Source organism: Lissotriton vulgaris, chromosome 5 (assembly GCF_964263255.1).
Source record: "Lissotriton vulgaris chromosome 5, aLisVul1.2, whole genome shotgun sequence".
NCBI classification, from domain to species: Eukaryota; Metazoa; Chordata; class Amphibia; order Caudata; family Salamandridae; genus Lissotriton; species Lissotriton vulgaris.
The window spans coordinates 1,582,137,013-1,582,155,889 of record NC_141693.1 but is presented as its reverse complement, the minus strand read 5'-3'; the positions used below and the strand labels follow the sequence as shown (position 1 = coordinate 1,582,155,889).

The 18,877-nt window shown below is 47.4% G+C and overlaps 1 protein-coding gene across 3 annotated transcripts in view; it reads left to right on the top strand.

The window, feature by feature from the left end:
* Positions 1–18,877, top strand: part of ACIN1 (apoptotic chromatin condensation inducer 1) — a 947,610-nt gene that overhangs the window by 301,714 nt on the left and 627,019 nt on the right. For all 3 annotated transcript variants that reach the window (XM_086923671.1, XM_086923670.1, XM_086923672.1), the window contains exons 3-4: positions 6,489–6,591; positions 13,553–13,660. In XM_086923671.1, the coding sequence (XP_086779797.1) occupies positions 6,489–6,591; positions 13,553–13,660 (211 nt within the window). The remainder of the gene's footprint in view (positions 1–6,488; positions 6,592–13,552; positions 13,661–18,877) is intronic.

Sequence of the window (18,877 nt, the reverse complement as noted above, 5' to 3'; positions counted from 1 at the left end):
GGCTGGTTTGACCTGTATCAGCAAGGATCGCTGAGGACGTGGTGGTCTTAAAGTCAGAATGTGAGGCATGGGGGGAGGGGATCGAGGGTCCCGGGTTTATTTCGATCGGGGGGTTGTAGCAGGATTGAAGGGGTTGAGGTGTGCTGTGGTGGAAACAGTGTGTTCCGAGCGAAAGAGCGTGGAGGGGGGAAATCAAGGGTCTCTGGTCTGTGGCGATAGGGGGGTTGATAGGTGTAGTGAGGGGATAAGTATACTCTATATTGGGTAGGGGGGACGGATTACCATCAGGCCGGGTGTTGGTCGGCGTTCCAGAATCATGCACATGTTTTCGGAGAGTGGCATAAAGATCTGAAAATTTGTTGAGGTTTTTTGTAGAGGCTTGGATCAGTACAATGCCACTTTTGTAGAGGGTGATGGTTAGGTCAGCTTGTAGTGATACCGAGGGCCCTATTGAGAGCTTGGTGCCATAAGGAATGTTCCTGGAGAAGCGAACATTGAGGAGTAGAGAGAGGGTATTGCGCCAGGCGGGAATTCTTTTGGAGTAGAAGATGAGGTCATTGGTGATGGTGCCTTTGTCCGTACAGAAACGTGGGTCGGAGATCAGAGCTTCGGGATGGTTTTTCAGGGTGCAGTGTTTTAAGGCTTTTGTGGTGGTTTTTGAGAGATTTGAGGGGTAGACCAGGGTGTAGGTGTTTGACCCAGAGGTAGTCAGATCCGGTCCCATCATGTTAGTTTGGGTAGGTGCACTGGTAAGAAGCCGGGTCGGAGAGCAAATAAGTTTAATGGCCCAAGTCAATCAGAGGGAGGTGCTTGAGGGGCAAGCATCAGTGTTTCCGCTGCACAGGTGGTAAAGGTGTCTTCATTGGGCCAAGTGAGCAGCGATAATCAGGATGTAATCCATATAGTTTTATAGCACCGCCGGATTAAAGTCAGGCACGTATTCAATGAGGATAGTATAGGAAACCAGGTTTTAAAGTGAGTAGTAATGAGTCCAGAATGTCACTCTTAATCAGTAATTCAGGGTAGTCACTCAACATCAACGGTGCAGATAATAAGAATTGGTAGCACCCCCATTTTAAAGTCAGGGATTGTAAGGCGACCAAAAAGAAATGTCTTAAACTGCTGCCATTTTTAAGTCAGGCATTGCTAGGCATCGGTTCAAATAAGAAGAGCTGTGAAGTATACCCAGCTAAACAGCACACTCGCCAGGGCAGCAATGAAGAATCGAGTCAAAAACGCTTATAAAACGACTCGTTTTGTGATTGAAGTAATTATGAGGGCATTGTAAGGCGACCCGAAAATGTCTTAAACTGCCGCCATTTTGAAGCCAGGCATTGCTCGGCACCTTTTCAAATAAGAGGAGCTGTGATGTATACCCAGCTAAACAACACAACACACTCGCCAAGGCAGCAATGAAAAACAAGCATTGGAAATGCAATAGGTCTCGCAGCATTAGAGTTAGTGCTTTTAGAATTGTTTATGGGTTTTTTTGTAAATCTTTAGCATTTTTGTTTCCTGTAGCCAATGCTAAAGAATTAAAAAAAAAAAAGCCATAAACATTTCTAAAAGCTCTAACTCAAATGCTCCGAGACCTATTGCACTGTGTGAGGGTGAGGGGTTGAGGGTGAGTGAGGGTGAGTGAGGGTGAGTGAGGGTGAGTGAGGGTGAGTGAGGGTGAGTGAGGGTGAGGGTGAGAGTGGGTGAGGGTGAGTGAGGGTGAGTGAGGGTGAGTGAGGGTGAGTGAGGGTGAGTGAGGGTGAGGGTGAGTGAGGGTGAGGGTGAGGGTGAGTGAGGGTGAGTGAGGGTGAGGGTGAGTGAGGGTGAGGGTGAGTGAGGGTGAGTGAGGGTGAGTGTGAGTGAGGGTGAGGGGTTGATGTTGAGGGGTTGAGGGTGAGTGAGGGTGAGTGAGGGGTTGAGGGTGAGTGAGAGTGAGGGTGAGTGAGGGTGAGTGAGAGTGAGGGTGAGTGAGGGTGAGAGTGGGTGAGGGTGAGTGAGGGTGAGGGTGAGTGAGGGTGAGTGAGGGTGAGTGAGGGTGAGGGAGGGTGAGGGTGAGTGAGGGTGAGGGTGAGTGAGTGAGGGTGAGGGTGAGTGAGGGTGAGTGAGGGTGAGGGGTTGATGTTGAGGGGTTGAGGGTGAGTGAGGGTGAGTGAGGGGTTGAGGGTGAGTGAGGGGTTGAGGGTGAGTGAGGGTGAGGGTGAGTTAGGGTGAGGGGTTGAGGGTGAGTGAGGGTGAGGGTGGGGGGTTGAGGGTGAGTGAGGATGAGTGAGGGTGAGTGAGGGGTTGAGGGTGAGGGTGTGAGTGAGGGTGAGTGAGGGTGAGTGAGGGTGAGTGAGGGTGAGTGAGGGTGAGTGAGTGAGGGTGAGTGAGGGTGAGTGAGTGAGGGTGAGTGAGGGTGAGTGAGTGAGGGTGAGGGGTTGAGGGTGAGTGAGGGTGGGTGAGGGTGAGTGAGGGTGAGTGAGGGTGAGTGAGGGTGAGTGAGTGAGGGTGAGTGAGGGTGAGTGAGTGAGGGTGAGTGAGAGTGAGGGTGAGGGGTTGAGGGTGAGGGGTTGAGGGTGGGTGAGGGTGAGTGAGGGTGAGTGAGGGTGAGGGGTTGAGGGTGAGTGAGGTTTTTTTTTTTTTTTTTAAAGGCACAAGCAGGCTCTTTGGAGCAAGTATACTGCATTCCTCTTTCCTATAAACGCTCACACTTTGAAGTTAGCCTAGAGCAAAATAAAAAGGTTCCCATGTAAACACAGCTTGACATTTTACCTCGGTCTTTGAAAACATAAAAAAACGAAAGTAAAAAACTTAAAAGCGGACTGTTATTCACTGCAAATCGGAATGCCTTTTCTTCCTCAAGTCTAAATCCTTTCAGTCACCAACAATAAATACAACTTTAAAGCTCAAAAGTAGCTGTTACACAAGGTCAGGGGAGGGGCGAAGGAAGGCGCCATCGAGGGTAAAAACATAGCCTGCACGAAACATTCGCCTCTTCCTGCATGGGAGTTTTTTTTTTTTTTTTGCTCCAACGCGCAATCCTTTCCCAGCATTTATGTGGAGTTACAAAGGCACATCTGTGTACGTTGGAGGGCCAGCCTGACGTGTTTTCTGCTCTAGCAGCAGCTGCGGTTTCTGAGGAAACGAGGCTGATTTTCGAGTCAGGCTGGGAGCTTTTTTTCCCCTCCTTTCTCCAAGAGCCTACGTGCGGGGGAGGGGAGCGGAGGGAAGGGAAGGGAGCGAGCGAGCGAGCAAGCTGCATTAAAAAAACTCCACGGCTTCTCAGAAAGGGGAGGGCGGAGAGAGAGAACAGGAGCAGCCTGCTGGGAATTTGCCTCGCGCTTTTCTTTCTCAACGGTTCTTGCGCTGTGTTGCAATCTTTGCTTTAAAAAAACATCCATTGTGGAACCGGTTTATTTATACATGTTCGGCTCGTCTTAGGTTCCCAGATAATGAGAGAAACGACCATTCAAATCAGAAAGAAAAGAGACCCCGCTGGCTCAGATGTATCTAACTACCACCAATGTTCTTTTACCTTTTTTTTTTTTAAATAACATGCTTTTCCAAAAACAAGACGCAAAAACATCCTTCCCATAAAAGGAGCACCGATTTCTATTGGAAGATATCTGGATTATATGCACACTTGGGTTAAACAACAAGCCTTTCACCGTAACACGGCGGGCAGGGGAGGGGGCGGAGAGGGGAGAGGTGCGACACGGCAGGCAGGCAGGGGAGGAGAGTAGGAGGAGGAGGGGGGAGGAGAGTAGGGGAGGCACGGCCTAGCGGCAGGCAGGCAGGGGAGGAGAGGAGGAGGGGGGAGGAGAGTAGGGGAGGCACGGCCTAGCGGCCGTGCCATCAAGTAGTGAGGGGGCGGAGCTGGGGGAGGCTGTGAGAGAGAGTAGGCAAGGCAGGCGGCTGGGGGCATGTGCACGCGCATTTAAGCTCAATGCGCATGCGCATTGAGCTTAAATTTCTCGTGCACTGCAAGGAATCGCCACGATTCCTTGCAGTGTGGATAAAGAGTGGATAAGTGCCAATACTCTCGCCTTGCTCGATGCGCATGCGCATCGACAGGCGAGACCTAACGAGTCAAAGCGCTTGTAAAACGACTCGTTTTTGTGATTGGAGTAATTATGAGGGACTGAGAGAAGTGCCTCGTCTTGTTTGGGGCGCGGCCATTTTGCGAGTGCGAGACCTCAGCCCCGGATCTTCAAAAATGGATAGCAATCCTCATTAATAAAAACAAAACAAAAGAAATACCTGGCGCAATTGATCGAGCCGGAGGCGGAGGGGAACAGTGAACATCCGGGTCATGTAGGCAGATGTAAGCCAGGCCACCGGGCGGGGATCGTCACCGATGTCAGAAGTCTGCAGGGACAGAATGCGGATGAGGTCCGAGGCGAGGCAATTCAGGCTCCAGGTCGGACCGCAACAGGCAGCAGCGGGGGATCAGTGCCGGTGCCCACCGTCGTGAAGCAGGGCTCAGATGGGGTCCGAGGCGAGGCAGCACCCGCGGCATCAGCACGGGTCCGGAAGCTCCTAGGCAGCAAACGGGTGAAATCGTCCTCGGGCACCCGGAGATATTGCGTCTCAAGAGGCGCTGGAGAGTCCGAGAGACAACAGAGGTGAGAGTGAAAGTTTCCATAGATAAGTTCCTGGGTGTTTATAGACCTGTTGCGTTTGCTTAAGAACTCCAATCATAAAATTTTTCTTAAAAGTGGAGCTAAGCAGAGTTCCTAATTTAATGCTTGAACCGCTTAAAGCAGAACTAGATATATTATTGACTTGTATGTGATTGAAAAGATCAGATCTTCTAAGTGATTGGCGCCTTTTGTGTTAGCGCCCAAAGATAATGGGAAAAATATTTGTATGCGTGTAGATCTTTGTGATCTTAATAAATGTATCTGTGGTTGATTGTCAGGTGGAGGAAGTGGTTAAGGAGAGTTTCATGTATGCCAATAATTACATATCACACATCCTGTGCCATTGTGGCCTGGAAAGGTTCATGATGAACCTTGGATGAAGTTGGGTTTAGACATCATTGGACACCTTTGAATTGTTGTCAACGGCAGAGAGATATGTTTTACTTATGGTTGATTATACCTTGAAATGGATCTCTATTAGGTGTTACAGCGCAGTACTCACCAGGACTGTATTCGAATTTCTCAGAGATGAATTTGCCAATGAGGGTGTACCAAAATATATTGTGTCAGACAATGGAGCACAATTCATTTCTCATTAATGCAGAATTTCCTAATTAATTCAGGAATTTCTCATCAGAGAATTACTTTATATGTTCCACAGGCAAATGGTCTTGCAGAGTGAATAACTTTGTGGTTAAATTGTATGTTCACAGAGCAGGTGAGCAGAAAATGTATCTTAGGGATACTTGGTGGGTTAATCATACCACTCCTAATTGTGTGATCCTTGAGTCACCTTTTTAATTGTTGAAAGGAAGAGTAGCAAACACAATGCTGAATCCAGCCTGGTTTGTACACAAGTGCATTGATTCTTCTGTGTTGAGGAAAGGCAGATTTGAGAGGTATAACAAAGGTACAAGGCGAGGTATGATTTGGCACATTCCGATAATACAAGCAATGGAATATGGGTGATTTGGTAACAAAGTCAGGATGGGCGAAGAAGGCACGGTCAAAGTTTCTTGGTCCTTTTACCATTGTGTCCATAAAGAAGAATGTGGTTGTTGTAAACACAGGTGATCCTTGAAGTATGTCCAGGCTAGTGAAATGTATCAACCCAAAATGTGAAGGTTATGACTCGAGTCAAGGAAAGTGTCCTGCAAGCAAACAGGTCCTACTTTAGTGGATGCCAACTGTGAGTGAGAGGTTTAACACCTCTAGTTTGAGGAAGAGAACTTTATGCTATAAATATTACAATTTGTCTTAATTGTGCGTATTGTATTCTCCTGTAAAAAGTTCTCTCTTCACTAATTAGAAATATGATGTATGTAGATAATGGTTAACCTACTGTTCATATAGGGATGTCTTATGGTTATGGATAGTCTTTTGTTTTAATGTTGGCCATAGTATGAAATGTACTTACAAGTGATGTAAGGTTCCAGGAACCACAGTTGTCCTGAAGCATGAGCTGGGCAGGTAGCTGTTGGTGGTATACTGAAGAAGCTCATAAACCAGTTCGATTTACCACTGCTGCTGTGTATTTTTCAACATACCAGACCTACAGCATGTAACCTGTTCGACTAGTAGAAGGGTCACACAAATCTGGATTTAACCATAAGGGCCAGCATACAACATTTATATGTGTATATCACATTAGAGGTGCTAGTGCATGCAGGGATATCGGCATTGAGATATTTTGAGTCGCAGAGAACATTATTTGTTACTTGAGCAGCAGTGGTACCCAGATGGAAAAATCGTATTTGAAGCTTTTGGGTGACCAAATACACTTAGTTAACCCATTTCTGTGTGGCACACAAGGCTGGACTGGATGCTAGTGGTGGATTCTCTGACCACTATTCTTTGTACCCCCTGCAGATCGGCAAGGAGATGAGTCAAAACAGCTTCATCAAGCAGTACCTGGAAAAGCAGCAGGAGCTTTTGCAGCAAAGGCTAGCTCGAGACTCCGCAGAGTTGAGAGGTGAGTGAGGGGAATTGCCTGGAATTGCTTAATTATTAAGAAGCAGGAAACAATAAAAAAAGTGTATTCCCCCAAAATTGTTCTTCAGAGGTTGCTTCCCACTTCCATTACTTGCACTGCTCATTTCCGCTGCCGGCAATGCCGACTTCCACCCTCCAAAGCTGGCTGTAATACCTGAGTGGCTAACTGTCTCACCTTCTGTGGAATTCTCCCAATAATATATTGGAAAAATGGGGCCACATATCAATCAATCAAATATTTGTAGAGCGCAGCAATTCACCCGTAGGTTCTCGAGGCGCTGGAGCTGTAATTGCTGAGTGAAGGTTGTTTATTCAAACAACCTGGTCTTAAGCTGTCTTCTGAATTGTTGGAGTAATGGTGCGGTCCTAAGCTGCAGGGGGCAGTTGTTACAAGCCTTGGTTGCCAGATGTGAGAAGGAGCATCCTCCACTGTTGGTTGAACGGGTCCGTGGGGTGTCTGCGATGGTGAGGGTAGGCAGAAAGGAGGTGTCTGGATGGTTGGTGGAAGATTAGGCAGTTGTTGACTTATGCTGGCCCTTTCTTGTACAGGACTTTGTAGGCATGGGTCAGCATCTTGAACTGTTATCTTTTTTTCTGGATTACTCTCTGAATCGGGAGTCAGTGTAGGCTCCCGACGTGGGGAGTGATGTGTGTACTTCTGGGAATGTCAAGTATGTGTCTTGCCGCTGAGTTCGTAATGTTTGGAGCTTCTTCAGGAGGTGTGTATTGATTCCTACCTAGAGCATGTTTCCATAGTCCAGTCTGCTAGTGATGAGGGCCTGCATGACAGTTCTTCTTGTGTTGACCGGGAGCCAAATGAAGATCTTACTGAGTAAGTAAAGGGTCTTGAAGCAGGCAGAAGTGACTGTGTTGACTTGGAGAGCGGGTGTGCTGAACTCTGCAGGCAATCACGAGCCATCCGACAGTGAGATGTTGTTTCCAAAGCGGATGAGTTCAGTTTTCTCTGTGTTGAGTTTAAGGCAGTTGTTCTTCATCCTTTCCACAACATTCCTCATGCATCTGTGGAAGGTGGCTTTTGTGGTGGGGGAGTCTGTCAGGTTCTCACTTTTATTTTCTGCAGAAGCGCCAAGGAACTGAAGACAAGTCCGCAACTTCACCCAATCACCACTGCGACCGGCGAAAGCCTAGTCACTATGGTAATCCGGGGTAGAAGAGAAACAAAACAAGGAAAGGAGGGGAAGAAATCCCTCGACGTAACTTAATCACCACTGGAATCTTCTTCAAAGAAAAGGCTGAAAAAGAAGTATTAAGGGGTTAAAAAGGATCTAGTATTTATGTTTAGATTCCCTTATCTTGTGATCTATTCTGTCTAGTCTTTACCTATAATTCTCCCTTCTTCTGTATGGCACATGAAGATGTAAAGGAGGTGAATGTAGATCAAACATCTGTATGGAAAAAATTAAGTTGTGAGTATTCAAAGGAACACTACCTTTCTGGCTTCAATTATACTACTAGTCAAAATGCCCACCTGTGCATGTTTGCTTGTGTAAACAATAAATAATCCAGTGGAAGAATCTCAAAGTAAGTCTAATCGTGCCTACTGTAAGAACCCTTAAACTACAGGGTTTAAAAGGCAGGTAAATAATAAAAGAAGAATGTTAGCGCTAATTGCGCTGTTACCGTATGTGCTTGCAGAGCTGAGGGGAATAATCTCTCTCATATGCACTGGTAGGGAAGAACAGGCTTGGTTAAGTAATCGACTTGCTAAGTAGCCGGGAGTTACCGGCCCTCTGAAACCGGCACTCAAGCGGAGCATGTGGCCCAGAAGTCCGGCTGACTGACGGAACACAGTATAGAGTCCGGCCAGTCAGCGGAACACCAGACCACAAAGCCCGGCTCACGAGCGGAACTGAGGGCGGAATAACCAGCCACGTTAAGGATTCAAAATAGTCCCCGATGGGGAAAGTTCAGTAGGGTCCTGGAGATGGGAGACTAGACGGGAACCGAACTTCTTCGGACTGTAGAACAGGAATCCAAGCCGTAGCAGAAGTCGGGACAAACCGACGGAAGGAGTGCTTACGCGATGCAAAACCGGAAGTGACCGAAGACGGCAGGGAAACAACTGAACGCGAAGCATCATCTTCAGAGGGAGTCAGGTTTTTATGCTTTCCTGACTTCCTCGCGCATGCGCGGTCGCGGGCCGCCATCTCGCTTCTCTCGGCAGTCATTGCTGCAGTCGTGACAGAGTCTTTGGACAGGGAGAGCTTGAGCTCTGTGCTGTTGGCATAAGAGATGATGTTGAGTCCGTGGGAACTGACGGTGTCGGCCAGAGGGGTTATTTAGGTGTTGAGGAGGGTAGGGCTGAGGGAAGAACCCTGGCAGTTTATCTTATTTGGCTCTGAGGTGGGAGACAGATCTTTTGCGTTCTGCCAGAGAGGTACAAGGCAATCCACTTGAGAGCATTTTCTTGAATCCAGATGTGGTGGAGTCTGTTGATCAGGATGTGATGGGAGATGGTGTCAAGAGGTGGGGGAGAGGTCCAAAAAGATGAGGGCAGCTCTGTTTCCCTGTGGTCCAGGAGGGCTCTGATGCCACTGGTGGCTGCGATCAGGGCTGTTTCGGTGCTCCGGTTGGTGTCTAGGAGGTTGTAGTCTTCAAGGTGTTAGGTGAGTTACTGGTTGACCGCTTTATCAAGGACTTTTGCTGGGTAAGGGAGTTGTGAGATGGGCCAGTAGTTCTTCAGATTGGTTGCGACTACAGATGGTTTCTTCAGGCGGGACCTCACTTTGGCGGGTTTCCATTTCTCCGGGAAGGAGACCACAGTGATAAATATGTTCAGGACCTTCCTGAGATTGTCTCCAATTGTCTTGCTTTTGAGGTTGAAAATGTGATGGGTGCCCTGGAGTGCACAGAGTTCATGATGGCAATGGTGTCTAGAGTGGTGAGGGGTTCCCAGTGGGTGAGCAGGTGTTCGTGGTTGTGAGCTGGTTGATACTGTCTGCAGTGGAGGGTAGTGTTCGAAGTTTTAGTAGATGGCAAAGATGTTGTCGTATAGAAATGGGCCCATGATGTCACGTGAAAAGGGCCCCATGATGTGTAGAGGAGGGCACATGCAGTTACGGGTCAGAGTTCCACTCACACCCCTGCGTTGTGTCTTCACCCACTTCACTGCTGTTGTAAGTGATATTCAGTGTGCATGGAAAGCGTACACTGTTGTTGACCATGCTATAGCTGTTCAAGGTCATTAAGGAGGAAGATTACACAATTGTTAAAAAAATGGAACATGTATATAATGACTTCTGCACATTGTACAAATCATGATCAGACTAATTCTCTTTTGATAGTGAGAACCGTGATAATGTGAGACAAGTCATAGCAGAGGTAGAGCCGCTCTATGTCGGAGACTTTTTTGGTTCTGCTCCAATTATTTCAGCTTTTGCGTAGCATTTCTGAAATGCAAGTGGTAGAAGGAAATAGAGCAGATTTTCAAAGGTCACTGGAAACTCTACAAAAGCTGTCCACAGCATAACCTTTTAGAACTGGCATATTTAGTCAGTGCCCATGCCTGAAAAAATATATCTCCACAACACAAGTACTTGATCTGCCAAGGCATGCACCAATGCATTAGGCCTTATAGAAAGTGTAGAAATGGCAACAAAGTTCAGAGTGCCTGTGCACATTAACATAAAGTTCACAGTTCCATCTTCAACTACAACACAAAGTAATATAGACTTGTGCTAGATAATGAGATAGACCTGTAGATAGGCATCAGATAACAATCAACTTCAAGTCCCAGGGGGTCATTTTGACATACTTGCATTGCAGCTTTAGCTCTCATATCCTCTTTGTAAAAAATTGGGTTATTGGTTGAGGGGGGTGGAAGCCCTACTTGTAAAACAACAACAATCTTTGTCAAGGTAAACCAGAAACATCACTAAATTAACCTGTGCTTAACCCTCTGGTAGCTTGGCACAACGCAGTCAGCCTTAACTTGGAGGCAAAGTGCAAAGTATTTATGCAGCACACAAACAGTAATTAAGTGAAAACACAACACAAGAAAAATACCAAACCAGTTTAGAACAATATGGTACATGTTAATAAATGAAATGATACCAGAACAACACATTTCCAATCAATAGAACCAAACATATTACCTTTTAAAGCTTTAATTAGATATAGCGCCTAAAAGCACAAATCGCTACTTGCGGTCATCTGATCGTGCTAGACTGGGAAAAAGTCACAAGTTCAGGCCAATCACTATGAAGTACGGGCTGGCTGCAGGGACCAGGTTAGTCCAGCTAAAAAGTTAACTTCTTAAAGTCCGGCGCAAAGTGTCCAGTTCGTGGTGAAGGAGGCCACGGAACAATGAGAGCAATGCTGATTTTTGCCGCTGTAGTGCAAAGAGCAGGCTTGGTGTGTTGATGGTCTGTGCTGTAGCGCGAAGAATCTGTCAGGCTTCGCAGACAGTTGTTTCTGGAGCTTTGCTTTAGCAGTCAATGCATACTGTTGTTGCTGTAGTATGAAGTGCAAATCTTGCATTGCTGTTGTTGCAGGCGGTTTCTGTGGCGGGAAGAGTCAAGTTTACCGGAGCTTCAGTTTGGTGGTTGTCGCCAGCGGGAGAGTCTTGACATGAATGTGCTCGTTCTGGGTCGCTAATAGTCCAAAACGTCAGGATTTCAGCTTTTGTTGTCGAGGAGTGCACTCTGATGTCAGTTAAGGGTCCAGGACCTGGGGAGGCACATTTTGGGGACCAGGGTCTCATTCTGCCAGATGCTAGCAGGGATCAGGCATGGACAGTGGCAAGAAGGCCTCTGAAGCTTGTTTTGTCCCTGTAGTTTGGACAGGAGGTCTGCCAACTGACCATTGGAGTCACTCATGTAGCCTGGGATGAAGTGAGTAGGTCCAGTCTTCCTACTAGTAGAGCAGGGCAGATCTCAAGTGCTGCTTGAGACCTGCCCTGCTCTATAGGTAGGAAGACTGGACCTACTCAGTTCATCCCAGGCTACTTGAGTGACTCTAATGGTCAGTTGCCGGACCTCCTGTCTGAACTAGAGGGACATAACAAGCTTGAGTGACTCCAATGGTCAGTTGGCGGACCTCCTGTCCGAACTACAGGGAACAATGCAGGCCTCAAGCAGAAGGGCAGACCACAGGGGAACAAGGCAGGCCTCAAGTAGCACAGCAGTCCTCTGGGGAACAATGCAAGCCTCAAACATCAGGGCTGTCCTCTGGTACATAAGGCCATCCTTTTGTAATATACACAGGTCCAAGAGTGTACTGTTGAGTGGCGCAGGTTGTCCTATAGTTATACCTGGTGCCAGTCTTTGAAGTGGGGGATTCCCTAGAGTGTCCTCACATCTGCTTCTGGAAGGTTCTTCCCATCCCTTGTCAAGGCTCCAAGAAGTCTGGGTGACAAATGACTAGTGTCAGGTTCTTTTGTGTGTGGAGGAAGCAAAGCCCTTGGAAATGTAAGTGGGGCTGGGTACAGCTCCACCCCCATCAAGCCTGTCAACACATAATCCCCTTTTGTGTCACTGTCTGGAACGAATACACAAATCCCAACAGCAGAGTCATTCACAGTCATGTGACCCAGGATACTGGCAGACTGCACAATTGGTTAGACACGAAAAAGGAAAACTTTTTAAAAGTGGCATTTTCCGATTTGTGCCTTCAAATCGGACTTTATCATTAAAGAGAGTTTTAAATTACAATTCGTTTCAGTCTAAACATCATATCTCTATCTGTTCCCAATCAAAAGTTACCACTTGCATGGAATGAGTAACACCATATTAGTGAATGGGAGAAATAGGCCTGACAGTAGTGGAAAACAACTTTAGGAGTTTTTCACTGCTAGAATGTTTAAGACTTAAACCCACATAGCCTACGGCACCCTGCCTTATGAGCCTTTAGAGTCTACCTTAAGGTTGACGTCTATGTATTGAAAAGTAAGGATTAGGCCTGACAAAAGGTGTATTTTGCCATGTAAAAATGGCAGTTTAAAACTGCACTACAGACTGCAGTGGCAAACCTGAGACATGTTTTAAATGGCTACTTCAGTGTGTGGCACAATTTGTGAGGGAGAAGTGTTGCGCAGTGGCTAGGGTGGCTAACTCGAGAGCACGGGGCTCAGGGTTTGATCCTGGTGCCGGCAGCAGCACAGCCCAGCACCATGTGACTCTGGGCAATAGCGTGCTTAATCTTCCCCACAGCCCCCAGCACCTTGAAACCCTTAGGGGTGATTAGTTTGCGCTTTACAAATACTGGGCTATTATTATTTATTATTATAGTGCTTCATTTCATTTACAGGCCCTGGGTATATGTAGTACCATTTACTAGGGACTTACAAGTAAATGTAATGGGCCATTTTGATGTAAGGCAATTTTACCATGTTTGAAGTAGAGAACACAAGCACTTTAGCGTGCACTTGACCACTGCAAAACGGGTTTAGCAACAGATGGCAAAAATCTGGGGGAGACCCTGCAAAAAGGACCAGGTCCAACATTCCTCATAAGGCCCTTCAATAAATTCAACAGAGATTTTAGATCTCTCTCAACCCCACTCCTGAGAAGGCTCTTCAATAAGTTTGTACAAATGTAACATTTCTCTCTCTGTTTTCTTGCTAAAGCCCTTTGCTACATTTTCTTACAGCGATACCTCTCACAGTTCCTCTAATGAGTGTGGTCGTTAAGGTCCTGTTCAGTTCGTCTCTCCTGTTCAGACCTTTAACAGACTTGTCTAGGGTGGTAACATTTTCCTTTAATCCTGATAAGACCAATTAATACAGTTCTACAGTATGGTGTGATCTTCCTCGTACGAATGATAAGGTCTTTTGATAAGACTTCTATATGGCAATCAGCTGTGTCTGTGTCCTGTGCAAAGTGATGAGAGCTCTTGTTTTCTGAGATCTCAGAGGGAGGTAGGTGCTTTGGTTACCTGTATATAATATATTTTCTATTCACCCCTATCTTTGACATTTTCAGAAACTTCTGGGGTGTATGAAGAAATTCGACCTCCTGATCCGCCTTCCAAGCCACCAGATCAGCTTCACAACATCACAGACACTCGAGAATCTACTAAATATACACCAAGTACGTATTAGTGGGTGATATACCTTGCTTGGTGTACACTGTATATACTGGTTAAGTATCTCTCTGGTCTTACATTCTGTGTTAGGCTTCTGGTATCCTTGCTTGTGCCATGTTTGTATGTGTTCGTCAGTCATTTTATCTCTTCTTTTGTGTGTTTTTGCGTGTGTATGCAAGTTTTTCACTTTAAATGCTGTTTGTGCGCTTCTTAGGGTTTGTGCTTGACATGCTTTTAATATGTTTCTTACCGTAGCAATGGTGAATTTTCTGAAGTCAGAAGCAGAGATAGGAAAGTTTATCGACAACACGCTATCATATAAAATATTTCCGATGTAAAACATGCATTCCTCCCTGCATCTTACCTCTCTTGAAAACCATGTGTCACCTTCACTTTTAATTTTTTTTTCACTTCTTGGCAAAGCCCATTAATTGGCTTCTAAGTACTTCCTTTTTTGTTGTTCCCTCTTCTGCCATGTTGCGGAATTTTGTTTGCCACTTCTTACTAATTGGCGTAATTTATTTATGAAAAACATTATTTTGCCTTACTCTGCTCTATGTTCCACACCACGAGTTTCAAACATTGCTTTGATTTTGGCTGACAGTTATCTGCTGCTAACCTGGCTAGACCCAGCATCAGCTACAGTGTAAATTTCCCTATTGTGAGGTACAAGAATACAGTTGAGGTTCTTATAGTGCTTGTAAGAAACTGGATTATTAGTTGAGGGGGCATATACCCCCCTCAAGTAATAATCACAATCTTTATCCGGGTGAACCACTAAATTTACAAAAGAAACATTGAGCTCAACCTCCTAGTATCGATGGCACAGAGCAGACAGGCTTAAATTAGAGGCAACGTGTAAAGTGTGTATGCAGTACTAAAACAGTAATAAAGTTAAAATGCAAAACAGTAACAATCCAAAATTAATCTAGAATAAGAAAGTAAAATCTAATAAACAGAATAACACCAAGATGTCAAAAACCCAATAAGGGAAAGCGGAGATATGAATTTTTAAGTTGGTGAGTAAAGATAGCACCAAGAAGCACATAGTGTCAAGGATAGTCAATGGTCATGGTATAACAGGATCTGGACGCAATTTGACACTGACCACATTGGAGTGCAGGGGGGATACACTAACCTGGTTTGTCCTGGTCAAAGATTTTACCTTCTGTGTTTAGTTCTTTAAGACCCATTCCACCATAGGAGTATACTTATAAAGCCCACCAGAATCTCAGAGGAGGCACTTAGATACTCGCAGGGTGACAGACAAGGCCAACAGGAGAGTCCAGTTGCCTCTGGCCAGTTGGACAGTTGCCGGAAAAGATATATGTATTGTAGAAGTATTGTAACTTGTTGTGTTCCTGTAGCTTTAACAGGAGGTCATCCTTATGACCCTTGAAGTCAATTTATTTGTCCCAAGTACAAGAGAGAGAGCAGATCTAGTCCTCCAAGCATCTTCTCATGTTGAAGGTAGCAGGTTCAGTCCTCTTATATTCTAGAGGTCCAGTAGTGTTCTGAAGTGGGTGCCTGGAGGTTCCACGTTTATGCCTGGCACAAGCTAGTAGGTGGGAATGACCCCCAGGAATGCTCTAACGAATGGGGTAAAGGTTCCCGGGGCTAATCCTACCCACTTTAAGCATTTTCAAAATGTACGAATTCTTTGGCCACACTAAACTTGGGCTGTGAAGGCTAGGTGTGTGTCACAGTGTTCTCCCACATCTAACATCCAAAATCCAATCTGATGCAGTCTCTATACCCACAACATCTTCAGGGACAGAGGTCTGGTATAACAAAGCTGAGCTTTCAGAAAACAGACAGTAGATACACACAAAATATTCTGCCATTCTGTTTCCATCCTTTGAAGTGTGCTCCAAATGTTATACGCAAACTTGACATCAAGATGGCCGCTGGGAAGGAGCTCCTCAACAAAGCTCCCGGGCGCTAGGATCACCAATCTAGGAGTAAATCCCTGCTTGCCCCCTTGCCCCCCCCTTGTTGCCGTTCCCACTCCGGTCCAGGCAAGATGAGGTTTGAAGCTGCTAAAAACGCTGCCACCACCGTACAACTACCGGACGTAGGACTCCCGAAACTGTGAGTCCCTGAAGCTAGGCGACTGAGAACGCCTGAATCCCGGTGGAAATCTCTGTCTGCCCCCCCCCCCCGCACCCTCCTCCTCACCATGCCTGCCGCTCACCAAGCACCGGAGCGCGCAAGAAGGGGAAGGAGGCTCCACTTGCCACTAATGCCGTCGACAAGGGGCCTCTGGAAACTCGGAAAGCCTCGGGAAAGCCCAAGAATTGAAACCGAATGCTCCCTGGAATCAGGATAGAAAGTCCACCGAAGTGCTCTGACCCCCACTGCCGCAGAGGAATAGAACGCTAACCAACAGCTGAAGGAAGCGCACTCCTGACCACTTCCGACGCTCCAATGGGCACACAAAAAAAAGATGAAGAATACAAATAACAATAACAATTAAGACGGAAACTCACAAGGCACTCACCTCAGGGCTATCACAACGTGGGTCCCGCTCCCAAGGCAAGAGGAGTAATAGACTATATCGACAAGAGAGACTCCAGGACAACACCAACCCCCGGACGCCTGACCTCAAAATGGCTGCCCGGCCAGACCACACAAGCCGAATTATGATGCCAGTAAGTGAGTAACCAAATCATAGAGGCACGTGGAACCACTGCTAGATAATCTTCCAACCATCCCCGGTAAGGCGCGACCCCCCACCCCTTCCCTTAACAAAACCTAAGCCCCCTCCACTCGCCTATGCCTGTCCCCTTAATGGCCGCCAGACCTGCAAATCGGCAGAAAAGTGCAAATGAATGCCCTACCTAGAACCTAGATACTACCATAGACCCCAGAACATTTGACATGTCCCTAGTGCAGCACGGGCATTAGACCTGTCCCTAGTGCAGCACGACCACCCCCCCCCCCCCCCCCCCACCGCCCCAATCTCGAACCAACTCCCCCCACAGGGGCAGAGCTCTCTTTGTGCCAACCACAAAATGGCAGCCTAAATAACCTCATGACAGACCCGACAACCACCAACACTGAATGGCACCACACTTTTCCCCCCACAGACAGAAGCTACACGCCGCTCACCGTCTGTATCGAGCTTGTTAGATTCCTTAGCTCATCTGGTCAGTCCTGACCACCTCTGAGTGGAACGCACCACAGGCTAAACTCTATGATGCTCCAAACCCTCCACCAACAGGAAGAAGGGACAGAGACTGAACACTCCTGCGACCTCCCATCAAGTCACCCTTAACCTCTAGAGGGACGCCCAGGAACATAACTCTCAACTCCCCTCAGCGACCCCGCTCTCCACTCCACCAGCTCCCTATCTACCGCACCCTCGAAGCTGCTCGCCTCTAAGCAGACCACGTAATACCGACCCAATTCTCTCCTCCAAATTTGTATTCCCAATCCACTGCATCCCAGAGCTGGCCCTCCTCTAATCAGACCGAGTACTACCGACCCAATTCTCTCCAAATTTTGAATTTCCTCCTCCTCTCACCTACTTCTTACCTAAGATCCGCCATATACAGCTGCCCGCTCTCCTCTTCAGGGCCCACCGCCACCCCCCCCACACCCTACTCACACTATGCCTCCTGACAGGACAGCCCACACAGCCCCTCTACGAACCTCGTAACTTCGCACGGCCGGAACTCCCTCTCGATCTGCTTCTCTCTTGACCTCTCACCCAAAGCGAAGAAGAACTTTAAACAGAAACTGATCCAACAGCATTCCGAGTCACTCTTTGCTGCCACCTACCACTGTCCCTCCAAAGGAATGGTAAAAACGGACCTTATCTTCCACACTGAGAGACACGAAGCATGGAAATACATCATCAGATTGCACCTCAAAATTTCTAAAACCTCCAACACCTCACACAGCTGCAAATTAACAATATCACTCCCCCACCACCCAAGACTTACTGGAAATACCACGGTGACCATTTACTCTAATGGCACAGTCCTGATACAAGCCAACAACGACAATCGGAGTCCTTTGACACCCTCTTCACCTCTCTCTGGGATACATCCTCTAACACGCCTCCTCTCCCACCCATACTCCCACCCCGGAGGAACCGGACCAGCCATCTGAACTCACCTACCGCCTCAGAACTCACTATCAACAACACTCGCCCCTCAGCACATGACCTCCTCCCCACAACCCCCAGGGAGTGCATTTCCCCCCTCGCCCCTTGTCCAATTCCCACCACCCACGCCCACCTTCGCACAACACCCCCGCTCCCCCACAGAGAGAACAAAATCCACCCCCTCCCCCACATCAGCTATCACCACCATCCTCCACCTACCACTCCTCTACCACCCAGCAACCCCACACCACATGACATTCCCCTCACCATCCCCATAAAGAACAGGACCCCCTACTCCCCACCCTCTGGTCACACTCACACTCACACCTGCCACTTGCCAGCTCTCACCCCCTCCCACCTCCTGCCAGCTCTCACCCCCTTCCTACACCTGCCCCACACACCCCAACTCACTGCGAGCAACCAGTACACCTCCCTCCCCACACCCACAGGCAACAAAGCTACTACACCCCAACGAGGCCTTGCACCTCACAACATCCCCCTCACCACCCACAGAGAGAACAGGACCACCCTACTGCCCACCAATGGCGCTCATCCACACCTTTGTGTTTGGGGGAACACCCAGACACCAGCATTGATCCCACCAGCGAAAGCCTGCCACTAGCTACTATAGAAAGCACACGCCTACACCGCTCAACTTCATGGAAGGCCTTCATGCCCATCATGAAAGCCAAAATTATCAATCTAATCTTCACTTCCAAACCCGCTTCTCACTTCCTGGACCCCATACCAACTCAACTGACCAAAAATCTCAAACTCTCCATAGCTCCTTTCTGGTGAGGAATCATCAACAGCTCCCTGCAATCCGGCATTATACCTGATTGCCTCAAAGTTGGCCAAGTCACGCCACTACTAAAAAAAACAGGCCTTGACTGCACAGACTTGAACAACTTCAGACCCGTCTCCAATCTCCCCCTCCTATCCAAAATCCTTGAGAAATGCGTCCTCTCACAGCTGACTCAACACATGGACAACATCAACTTTCTTGACCCCCACCAATCGGGGTTCAGAAAAGGTTTCAACACTAAGACGGCAATCCTCAACATCACAGACAACATCCACCAGTCACTAGACTCCGGGTAATGCTGCCTTC